At 54.7% G+C, this 12,006-nt stretch overlaps 1 protein-coding gene across 2 annotated transcripts in view; it reads left to right on the forward strand.

Moving 5' to 3' along the window:
- Positions 1 to 12,006, forward strand: part of BCL9L (BCL9 like) — a 49,355-nt gene that overhangs the window by 26,328 nt on the left and 11,021 nt on the right. For both annotated transcript variants that reach the window (XM_037409820.1, XM_037409819.1), the window contains exons 2-3: positions 8,970 to 9,333; positions 10,992 to 11,114. In XM_037409820.1, coding sequence (XP_037265717.1) covers positions 9,033 to 9,333; positions 10,992 to 11,114 — 424 coding nt within the window. In that variant the 5' untranslated portion in view covers positions 8,970 to 9,032. The remainder of the gene's footprint in view (positions 1 to 8,969; positions 9,334 to 10,991; positions 11,115 to 12,006) is intronic.

The following is a 12,006-nucleotide window of genomic DNA, read 5'->3' on the forward strand; positions in this document are numbered from 1 at the left end:
AGACTCTGATGGTAAAGCCCTGTGGGGGGCAGGGGGCTCCCCTCTCCTCGAGGTCTCTCCCTCCCTCTCCAGCCCAGCACTGGAATCCCAGTAGCTCCTGCAGGCAGCTGCCACCGCTCCGCAGCACCGCGACCCACACCGGCCCGATCCACACTGGGGAAGGTGAAGTGTTTCCCAGGGTGGAATTTCCTGTGAGGCAGATGCGCAGGCTCTTCCCCTCTGACCTTAAACCCTGATGTGCCTTAGTCATGATGGCATGCAAATACGAGGCGATAGGGTGGGGGCTGGAGGGAGCTGCTGGGAAAAGGAAGTGACCTCAGCTGGGGTTTAAATATAGAGCGCAGGCTCTGCTGCATGCTGGGCCTGGTATTTGTAATCCTGGAGGAGCGCTTGGCAGCTCTCTGTATCTCTCTTGAAGTCCAGGCTGGCCGAGGGCAGCATAGGGGCAAGGTGCAGGGGCTGGAGCGTTGCTTCCCCCTCCTCTGCCCTGCGTTTCTGTCAGCTCCCCCTCCCCAGGTGAGCTGGAGCACGTCTGTGTGCTCATGTGCTCAGCGGCAGTGCTGCAGCCTGGGCGCTTTGCTGGCCCATGGGTGCTCCAGCCTCCGCTTTGTGCAGGTGTGTCTTTTGTGCATTGCGTTCAGTGCCAGGACTGGGCGCAGGAAGGGAGCCCAGCTTGTGTCTGTGTTGAGAGCAGGCTGGGACACTGATTGATCTGAAAAGTGCGTCAAAGTAGGGCTGTCAGACCAAGCCTTCCCGTGTGTGGCTTAAAATGTCTTATTTCCTCTGCTACCGTGGGCCTCCTCAAAGGCAAGCCTGTTTGTTGCACTGCTGGTCATACTGTGCAGTGCAGCTGGTGTACATGGTGTGGAGAGGTGGGCAGGGGTGTCCCTGCCACAAGGGCTTCCTGCTGGGACTCTGTCTGCAGAGATTGTGCCCTTCCTCAGGCTGGAAGGTGGCCTGAGCTTGCATTGTCGGGCTCGAAGGGAGAGCTGTTGTTTTGGGGGAGATTTTCTGCAAGGTGGTGTAGGATGTCTAGCCCTTGCTTGCACCCTGCAACAGGTGTCTCTGTGCTGCCTTTATCTGAGGAAGCGGGGTAAGCAGGAGCTGCAGGGACACGGTGCATGGCTTTGCCCTCCAGCACACCCCTCCGCACCTTATGGAGTCCATGGTGTGAGGGCTGGGGTGCAAGGGGAAACCGATGGTCCAGGTGCAAGGCCCCTGCACCACTGCACCAGCCTGGATGCCTGGATGCTGGCAGGAGGTGCCGCGATTTTGCCTGTGCTCAGCCCTGGAGAGGCTGTGAATGCCTTGGGTGACGGTGACACCTAGTGGCTTTGTCCCACAGTCTCCTGCTCAGACCCGGAGATGGGGTGCTGCGTTTGACAGCTGGTGCTTCTGGACACCTGGCATGAAGCTGGACCAGGAACTCTTATGTCTGTGGCTTGGAGACAGCGGGCGGGGAAGGGACCAAGTGAAGTGTCATGTCCTGGTTGACAATGGCTGGTCTGTCACAGAGACCTGCAGAGGTACTTCCTGCTCAAAAGAAAAGCGGAAACTATTGTGATAAAGCTCAGGAGCTCCTTGTGAAGTTCTGGCACGCTGGGTTCCCGTCCCGCATGCTGCTGGCATCTCATGGGCTTTTTCAGTTACTGCCAAAGGATCCTAAAGCAGTTACTGAGCTCTAGACCCAGCTGAAAGAGCTGTACCAGGCATTTACCTGACTCTAGGCAAGACTTGGCTCCCTCGTGATTCTTGTGGGAAAGTCAGGTTTTCAAGGTCTCGACTACAAGTCCTGCTGCTCAGGGATAGGTGGTGTAGCAGGGGGCACCGTGAGGCACAGCTCACTGGGTAGGCATTTTCGCATTACCCAGCCAATCCCAGTAACCCCAGTGCACCAACACAGCAGGAGTTGCCTGAGGAGGTCTTTTAATCCCATGTAACAACTGCACAGGGAGGTCTGTGCTGTGGCTTTGTGTTGCAGCCTGCAGTGTTATCTGCCAGAAGGGTTTTTGCAGGGAAACCGCCACTTCCCATGTATAGGGGAGCTTGTCTTTGTGCACCCCAGCACAGTCACATTATTACAGCCCAGGAAGGTGTCCTGCCCTGAGCTGCGTATGATGGGACAGCCAGCGGCGAGTGGTTGAGGGGGGTCAGGTCCAAGGTGCCTGCTGCAGAAATGGTGTGTATCCCTGTGTTGCTACCTGCCTGAGCCATGTTGCTGGCATCTACAGGCAAAGATCCTTGATGCATTTACCAAAGGCTGCGTGGGGGTGTCCAGCTGTTACAGCAGCCCATGATTCTGGCCAAATTTTACGTGCTGCGGGAGAAGATCCTGCGTCGGGGGAAATCGAAGCTGCCTGAGCAGCAGTAGTACCTGTGGAAGAGATTTCTGGCTTTGCTCCCTGACCTACTAGATGCTGTTACACCGCTGCAGCCTGCTGAGCTGCGGCGTGCAGGTGGCTGTGCTACCCTGTGTGGGGGACACCTGCACCTTCCTGCAGGTCTCTTGCTGACCTGTCCCCAGCAGGTTGGGTGAGGTGGTGTACAAAATAATTCATTGTTATCCTCCCAATAGAGCTGCATGTGACTGTCGAGTCATGTGAACGTCTGGCACGTGCAGGATTTCTGTAGAGAACATGCCAGTTGGACTCAGAAGCTGGAAGGATCTGCAAATTTGGTGATAGACCTGGAGACTCCCTGAGCACAGGATAGGAAGCCAGGCTCTATCTGGGTGTGCAGCAAGAAGCAGAAGAGTGGGAACAAATGTTGAGCTGGGGACAAGGAAAGCTCTTAGAACACTGATGGATTGAAACCGTGACCAGGGAAAGGTAGTAGGGTGCGGAGCAGAAAGCAGACAGCATTCCCCATTCACCTCACTCTCTCCGAGCCTCAGCTTCCACCCATGTTACATGGTGTGTCTGTCCCTAGGTGGAAGGGGGTGCGAATCTGGAGTTTTGTCCTATGAAAGACCTTTGAGACTTGTGGCCAAGCAGCCACGCTGAAATGCATAATTCGTGAGGCAGCTCCAAATGGCAGGAGATCAGCAGGGCCAGCCAAAACAACTCTGAGAACTGCTAGGATTCAACAGGGCATTGGGTTTTCTCTGCAGGTCTTATAGAGCCCTCCCACACAGCTGGTGAGGGTACCACCTTTTCTGCCATTTAAAAGGGCCTGAGAAGGATCCAAGAAATGAATAGAAGAGAAAACAGGCTTCGTTGGGCTCTCAGTCTAATGATGTAAGAGCAGCATAATTTCATGACACCTTCAAAACAAACGACTCTTGTCAATGGAGCGTTGCCCTGTGGAACTCCTTGCCTCCTGATGGCTTCCCGAGTCCAGCCGGCCAAAGCAGGGCTCAAATGAAAATGCCTTTAGCAGCAGCAGCCTGGGTTAAGGCTGGTTCTCGTTGGTGATAGACACACTCAGGCAAGTGCTCCTGTGCAGGGGTTGGGGAGGTGCTCCTGCAGTCATGGGTTGCTGAATAGTGTGCTGGCTCAGAGCTGGGCTTGTTGGGCTTGGGGTCAGTTCCAGGGCTCATCTGGCTCTTAGAGCCCATCGCTGACTCTTGGCTGGAGCTGGCTCGGTGACAGCCCTGCTGCTTCACTACTGTTTTTAAGGGTTTTGTTTCTCACTGGAACAGATTCAAAACCCATTGAATGGTCTTGCGAAAAGGATTGTTTTGGAACAACCATTTTTGCATGGAAAAGGTCAAGTTTCTGATTCTGGTCTTTTTCTCAAATCAACAATGATCAAAGATTCTCGGACTTCAGAAACCTTGCTTCTGGAAAGTTTGTTGTAGTCTTTGCCTTTGTGAAATAGTCAGACTTCAATGAAATAGTATGGTATTTCTTTGGAGGTGTTCCAACCCCTTCTGCTGTTAACCCTGGAAGGACTGATAATCTGGAAGTGGTGTTAGGTAGTGTGCCTGTGATCTCATCCAGCCTTGGGGTGAGAGGTATTTCGGGAGTGGGCAGCAGGTCTTTGGGGTCTCTCCTTTTGCTGTTCTCTGCCTTTCTTCAAGAAGCCCTTGAGCTTGCGTAGGACTTCTCATTTTGAAAGCCAAGGTGTTCCACTTGACTTTGTAGTGTGTCAACGGGACATTTAGGATTGGGCTTGTCCCAGGGTTGCTGCACAAAGTGATTAGGTGGGTGGTTATCAGCATAGGCGAGGTGCTTAGACGGCATTTGCAACGTCAACCTGGACTAGTGACTTACTGGGCTGGCTGGCAGAGAGGGGGGCTGGGTGACTTTCTGCTCGTTACATCTCTCTGTCGCGACCGGTCTTGTATGTTGGGTGCTCATGAGCTGCAGGGCATGTCAGCACAGCTCAGGAGGCCGAGTTTCTGGTCTTTGCTGTGTGCGGGCAAGTCAGGAGTCATTGTCTGGGTTTCGCAAGAGCTGTCCCCCACATCTGATAGGAGGGAGGTGCGGGGAAGCTCCTTCCTTTTTGAATCCTTGTGACTTCACCTGGCTTCCTGGCTTCCTCTCTCGCCATTTCTTCTGACGGGGATGGCACGGCAGCGATGGCAGCCAGCCGGAGGAGGTGGAAGCTGCGGGGCAGGCAGGCTGGCTGCTGGAAGCCTTTCCTGCCCCGTCGGGAGGCAGGCGCGGGCTCCGCATTCTTGTGGCAGCGTTGTGAATCTGTGCTATCGTCCTTCACAGCGAGCGGGAGCATGATTCACCAGAAAGTCCTCTGGGAACGCAGTGGGGTTTCAGGTTTCTTGAACTATCAGCTAGCAATTCCGGGATTTCGAATATGTCAGCCCGGTCTCTCCTGGCCCGAAGCTTCCCCCTCCCCGTCTGCTGCTGTTCAGACCGTGCTGGAGGAGACTTACTTGAAAGCATTTTTTGTTGTTTTGTTTTGAGGTTTCTTGTCCGCTAAGGTCCTAGCCTTTGATTTGAAGCTGTGGCTTTTTATATGTACCAGGCACAAATACTCTGCCTTTAGATGTAGGCTTCGTTCAACAGAGGTATTTATTGTGCCTTGTAAGCCTTCTTCCCTGCAGGGCGTAGGCTGGGTTGTGTTCTGCACACCCCCCCCCCGCCCCCCCCCATTTAATGGCATCGAGGCACCCAGAAACGGTGCATCTTGCTTAGGGTCACTTGTGGAATCGGGGGGGGGGGGGGGGGGGGGTGTGTGGGCAGGGGGTAGAAGCCAGGAGTCTCAGCTCCTTGCTTTAACTGCTGGGAATTAAGTTTGCTATTGTCTTTAAAACTACTGGGCTGGAGTGGGTGTGTTGCTAAATGGCAGAGGGAGCCAAATTTCTCTGCAATCTCCTTTTTGTCATGTTCTTTTCAAGATGTTTTGGATTGTTTGTGTCAGTGTATCTACTTTCTGATTAATTCTCTTCTGTGGCCCAGATGTGTGGCATGCCTGCTGGAATCCAGTTTGAATCTAGGGGCGTGTGCAAGGAGCTTACAGCAATCGAGATGCCTATCGGCATGCTGCAACCAGACAGATGGGAGGCCAGGGTGGATCCCCGCTATGCATCTGCAACAGAATCCAACTGTTGCTACTCCCGAAAGCAGAGCAGAATCTGCAGGCAGTCGCTTCTGGCATTTCTCCCATTAGGAACCGCGAAGGGAAGCAGGCAGTCTCAGTGAAAAGACGGGAAGAGGAGGGCTTCCTGAGGTTGAGCCCAGGGCCCCCCATCAGCCCAGGGTAGCTTTCTGTCCTGTGACTGGCTGGGGCAGGGCAGTGGATGTCCTCCCTGGAGCACCAGCCTGCTCCCAAAACAAAGGGAGAAGATAGATGCCCCAAAAATGTAACATTCTGGATGGACCTCGAAGCCAGTGAGGCTGTCTGAAGGTTTCATCGTGGCGGCTGCCATGTCCTTCAGGATCAATGTGTGTGTTCCCTGCGATCTGACCTGAAAACTAGAGGGATAGGGGGTGCCTCTTGAGTGTTTGTCTTAGGACTCTGCAGACATGGTCTTAAGTGGGGCCATGGTTTTCTTCCTCCCTCCCCAAGGCACTTGCATACCCACGCTATGCTGTACAAGGGCTGTGCCTCAGAGCTGCTGAGCATTCGCATTTTCAGTGAAACACTTTGGGATCTATTTTGAATGCAATATCATGTCCATGCAGATGTGCCACAAGGCAGACCTGCATCTCCCAGCCTATCGTCGATATGGATGGTGGTGGTAGCTCCTCCTCGGCTGGTCTAGCTGCGCTCTGGAGTCAGTCGGCTTGTGACCCTCAGGACTGCGATGTGTTGCAAAGATTGACGAGTGTGGCACAGCAGATGGGGGCTCTGGGCCACCAGCAGCGGGAGCTGCTGCAGGGCTTGCTTTCTGGAATGCTGTCTGGCAGCAGCCTTTTCCAGCGGGGCTGAAGGTTCCCTGCTGCTGGCCAGCCAGTGGCTGCAGGCTGTGTGTGTGCTTAACACTGCAGCTTGTGCCATATGGACCTTCTCCTCCTCGCTTGCCCTCTCCATGTCTCCTTCCCTGCTTTGTTCCCCTCCCCCTGCGAGCGGTTTGACAGAGCAATTGGGCCGGCACTGGGCTGGCAGCTCTTGACATAAATCTCTCCTGGTGTGGAATGAGGGGTATAAATATCCAGAGAGTGATGTGATCTTTCCAGCTGCTATTAATAGGTCCCTGGAGAACAAGAGCGAGTGAGTGAGACTGGCTGACACTTAAAGGGCTAGCAACTCCCTTATGTGCTGTGAAAATTAATCAGCACTGTGGCTCACCATCTTCCTCCAGGCTAGAGCAGAGCCCTCACCGAGGTGTGTGGGGAGGAGGCAGAGGAGGAGGGAGCAACTAACGACTTGCTAGTTAGGAAGTGGTGATAGGCCAACTTGTGCACCAACAATCCCGCTAACTAACTAGGAATGCCTGGGCGGGCTGTGTGATAGCACTGTTTGTGCAGGCTGCACTTGGTTGGGTGCCATGGCGTGCCAGCCAGCCACCGACTCAGCCAGCCTTGCCTCACAGGGAGGCAGATGCTGAGAAGTCCCTTTTGCAGGCAGGGAACTCACTGGTGGTAGATGGCAAGCTGCAGCCTGCACCTTGTGGCGATCATCATCTTTTGGGGATTATGGGTCTGCCAAGTGTGTTTTGCTCTTTGCTTGTGTGCCATTCTGGATACAGTGTTTTGCCCTAGCAGAGCAAGCACTTGGTTTTTGCCGATGGTATGTCTTCAGGCTCGCCTTCGGCAAGCCGGGAGGAGCGTGCGTAGTGCTGCTGAGCTCTTGCGGCGCTATCCAGAGATGCAGGGTTTGGTCTGAAGCCGGCGCTTCCTGTCCCTGGGTGGCAGAAGAAATCTGTGCACAGCATCTGGCCTGTGTGGTCCAGATGGGAGGAGCAGACCATGGGCCCAGTAGCTCCCATGTGCTGGGAAATTTCTCTGCCTGTGCTCAGGAAAGGTTCTCAAGTGTGTTGTGGGGTGTCACGCAAAGCACGCAGCAGACATAAGCAAACAGAGTAATACCTTAACTTGCACAAATGTGGTTTACTCTCCTTCCCCCCTGCTCCCTGAGAAGTAGAGAAGACTGTGACAGGCAGGCAGGGTGGGTCTCTGCAGCTTTGGGGTCACTGGCTGGGGCAGTGAGGGGGCTGTAGCAGAGGAACATGGAGCCCTGATGCAGGAAGAGTTAGTTATGTGCTCTAGATGAAGAAAGCCAGGAGAAGTTCTCATGGGGATGTGCATCTTTCTGCGCTGGGACTATCTCCGAGGGCTTAGGAGTGAACGCGGTTCAGGCCAGGAAGAGCTGGTGTGCAGGAGCTGTGCCCGAAGGTCAGGGACATCCTCTGCCTGCTCTGGCAGCCCCTGAGGTGAGAGGCTGGCTGATGTCCCATGCTGCCTGTGCCATGTTGAAGAAGGCTACTTGCTGCAAGTAGAGGTACTCATAAGCCGGGAGGGATGCACCCTGCAGCTACCAGGGTTATCTGTCGAGCTGAGGGTTGATAGTAGCCTTCCAGAACACGCGATGTGCTCGGGTACTGCAGAACCACACCCCAGTCATCTCTAATGCCCGTGCACAGCTCCAAGGGGAAGAATCCCAGCATGAGCCTGAGGCTCTGCCAAGGCAAATAGATCCTGCAAGAAGGGCTGCTGCAGCATTGCTCAGCTGCATGCATGTCCTCCAGCCCAGAAGCCTGCACACTCTGCCCTAACCACCTCTTCCCTGAAACACTCTCTGCCTGAGCCTGCAGGGCTGTTCAGAAGGCTGGGCTGGGTCTGGAGCAGAAGAGCCTCACCCTGCTATCCTGGCAGGCCCATGGCAGGTTGCATCATCCTGCTGGGCTGGAAGCTGCCACTGAAGTGGATGCTCCCTCACCCAGGGCCTCGGAGCAGAAGCCAGAACAGTCCCTCAGGCCCCTGGGAAAGACAGGGATGCCACTTAGCTAATGAGTACCTGCTATTCCCAGCTCTGCCCTTGCCTTGCAACCCACCACCGCTGCCTCAGCCTTCTTAGTCCTCCTCTGCCCCATCCCAGCCTTCTCTTCATAGCTTTGCATCAAGATCATTTCTGTCTGCTCAGTTGTCTTCTGTGTGTTTTGCAGAGCAGAGGAAATTTACTTAGCAGCAGAAGGGGTCATTGAAAACCCATAGGGCACCAGATTTCTGTTCAGGGTCACAAAGTTGTTTGAGCTCTGGAAACACCTACAAAGTGGCTCTAAGGATCCTTTCGCTCGCCAGGGGGCCGGGCTGGCATGGAGCACCCTGTTCTCATCATAGCCTTGGAAATGAGGGCTCTTGCATCCATGCCCTTGGAGCGCTGGCAAGCCTGCCGTGCCTGGGTGGGAGTTTGCTGATTGTTCATGTGCAGCTGACTGCAGGGCAGGATCCTTGCTCAAAGGGGCCAGGGCTAATTCACAGCACAAGCATCTCTGGGTTGTGCCTTGCCACAGGCTTTGTCTGGCCCTGCGACCAGGCAGCAGCCGCAGTGCCCTGGGCAGTGCTCGTGGCAGCTGTGCCCATGCCGGGGGCACCGTGCTCACTTGTTGCCCTCTTCTCTTGCAGGTTTCTGACCGAAGGGCCTGGGAGTTCCCTCCACTGGCGCTGTGGGAAGCTTTAGCCAATCCAATGCACCCTGACAACAAACTGCCCAGCCATGGCAAGGCAGGCAGCAGCAGTGCCCCGGCCCAGCACCACAATGTGAGCCAAGCACCCACCTGCAACCTGGGCTCGAAGGGTGTGGGGGCGGGCAGCCATGGCAGCAAGGCCACTCAGATCTCCCCTGGCAACTCTGGACTGAAAAACAGCCAGAACACTGTCCCAAACTTCAGCTCCTTGAAAGGCAAGGTAAAACGGGAACGAAGCATCTCGGTGGACTCTGGAGAACAGCGAGAAGCCGGCACCCCTTCACAGGACACAGAATCAAAAGGTAATACTCTCCTAAACCTTGCCTCAGCATGTCATCCTTGCAGTTGCTGCAAGCGTCCTGGCAGGACCTGGGATGGGAGCAGCTGTGAGCATCTTGGGTTTCTGTGCTGTGGCTTCTGTCCAGGCTTGTCCTGGCTGCCTGTGCATTTTTGCATCACTGGCTTGTCACATCCGCGGTTTTGGGACCAGAGCGGCTGAGCAATGTCTTTATGTTTCATTCCCTAAGCTGTTACACTGAGAATCTGGGACTCTGGCTTTCTTGGGCTGCTGAGGCCAGCTAAGCAAGACTGTGGTTCACTTTCAGCTTGGGACTGAGTTGAGTTGTTTTCTGTCTCCTTGCTGTTGGCAAAGAGCTGCCTTTGTGGTGTTCTTACAGCTGCCCAACGACTCGGCCATGGTTAGCGAGGAGGTGCTGTGAGGGTCGCTGTCTGAACAGTTCTGTGGTTTTGTCAGCGACGGATGACTCTTGTGTTACAGCATGTGGCTTCTGGAAAAGGGCTGAGTCAGTGCTTCCAAACCCTCTGGCTTCCCTGTCCTCACCCAGCCTTCCCTGTAGCCTCTTGTGTTCCACTGAGCTCTGTGCTCAATGGCTGCAATGAGCATCTCATGGAGGGTCATTGGAGGAGAAATCCCAGTGGTGCCCTTGGTTCCAACCAAGGCTCACACCCAGTCCCTAAACGCAGAGCCACTGTTCTGGCTCGTGCCCCTAAGCATTTGGTTTCACAGCCAAAGCTGTGTTGCCTGACTGGCTTAGGCCAGCGCCGTGCCTTGGAAGAATGGGTAGAATGTACCCGAACAGACCTCCTGTCCCAGGAAAGCTTTCTCCTGTTGCTTTGGGGGGTTACTGTATGCCACCGATCATAAGCAGCTGTAGCTTTATCCCAGTAGTGTCTCATAGCCCAGACTTCCACAGGAAAATTATTAAAATGGCTTGATTGGGAATGCCTGAATCTCCTGTGTTCCTGCTGCAGCACACTGACCGATCTTGTGAACATGGCCTGGAAACCGCTAGATGACGTAAAAAAGGGAGGCCAAGTAGTGTTACATTAGAGTTAAAGCACTGGACTGGAAGTTATCCATGCTGTGTCTGATTCCTTTCCCCAAGTCCCTGGATGCCTTTAGGCGAGCCCCTTCCTCTCTAAGCTGCATCAGCCCCATCTGAGAAATGGAGGGGGCACCCTAGTGTACAGAGGGCATAAAGGCCCCTGCCTGACTGATGTCTGTGAAGGGCAGAGTCTGTCTCGCGTTCCTACAAAGGGTATGAATGTGCCCGCTCGTTGCGTGTTTGGGTTTTAATTGCTAAATCACAGACCCCTTAAATTTAGAGTTAATGCCCAAAGCTCTCCGGTTTGGAACAGCAATTGGACATGTCCTGTGTTTGCAGACTCCTTTCAAACAGTAAGAACTACATCTCATTCTGAACCGCTAGCTCTCACAGGGGAGTCTCGCCAGGTCTGGCTGCAAAGCCAAGGAGCCCAGACTGAGCAGATGCTTCAGGATCTTTACCAGGGCTGGGCAGATGTCAGTGTAAGGCTTCTTGCCCAGTGCATCCTGGCTGCTTGGCAGTGCCAGCGTGCAGCACACAGCCAGGCAGGGCCCCAGCCTTCCCAGCCCCTGCCAGGTCTCCTCAGCTCTTCTGATGGCTCGGTCCCTTTGCAGGTGAGGTGGCTCCCCGTAGCAAGCGACGGTGCGTGCTGGAAAGGAAGCAGCCATACAGTGGGGATGAATGGTGCTCTGGGCCAGACAGTGAGGAGGACGACAAGCCCATCAGCAGTGCACACAGTGAGTGTCTACCTCCTTACCAGCATAGAAGCTTGAATAAAGCTGGGTCCTTCCCGCAGCTCAGTAGGGCGGATGGCACTGGCGCTTCTAGCTTTGCCTGTGTGTGCTGCCTTAGCTGGGTGTGTGGTGCGGTGGGCTGTTGCAGCTGGTGGTTGTTGTACTGGGAGAATGTTTGTGGCCATGCAGTGAGATGTAGGACCTATTTTGTGGAGATGTGGAGAAGGTGTTGAGGCTGAATGTCCCTGCCATACATCGCTCTGGCCACACTAGCAGCAGAATTGCTGCCTTGAAAGCATGCCTGGCTTAACTCTGGATCAGCATGCCTGCCCTGGTCATAGTGGCAACCCGGCCATGTGACATGTGGTGCCCTTGTTGCAGCAGCTAAGTCTGTGCCAGGCCATCCACCTGGCTCTCCACAGCTGTGCTTTAAAGGCAGCTGAGTCTCAGGAAGCTCTGAGGGTCTTGATGGTGGTTCAGGCAGGGCTGAGCTGGGTAAGGTGTGCACTGTTTGGGGCAACCAATAGCAGGTCTCTCCTGCTTTCCAACAGCATCAAAACTCCTTCACTTTTGGTGTCTAGAATTCAGTTTAACTTTCAAATTGCCCCAAGAAAATATCTGCGAGAGTGGAGCAAGGTCCCGTGGCGCCCAAGGGCCGCTGCTGATGGAGAACATGGAAGTGTATGAAACCAAGCAGAGGGTGGCTGTCGTGCCTGCCAGTGGATCGGTAGCCATCCTCTCCAGGCTCTTCCCCTGGTGTTTCTCTGCACAGTCTGCAACTCTTGCGGGAAGGGATGGTGCCACCTCCCTGTCAGCAGCCTGCTCCGAGATCTGCTTTAATTAGAGCAGGTCAAGGTGGGGCTGTCCAGGGGCAAGGGGGGGCAGTGAAGCAGCA

Source organism: Falco rusticolus, chromosome 16, assembly GCF_015220075.1.
Source record: "Falco rusticolus isolate bFalRus1 chromosome 16, bFalRus1.pri, whole genome shotgun sequence".
NCBI lineage: Eukaryota > Metazoa > Chordata > Aves > Falconiformes > Falconidae > Falco > Falco rusticolus.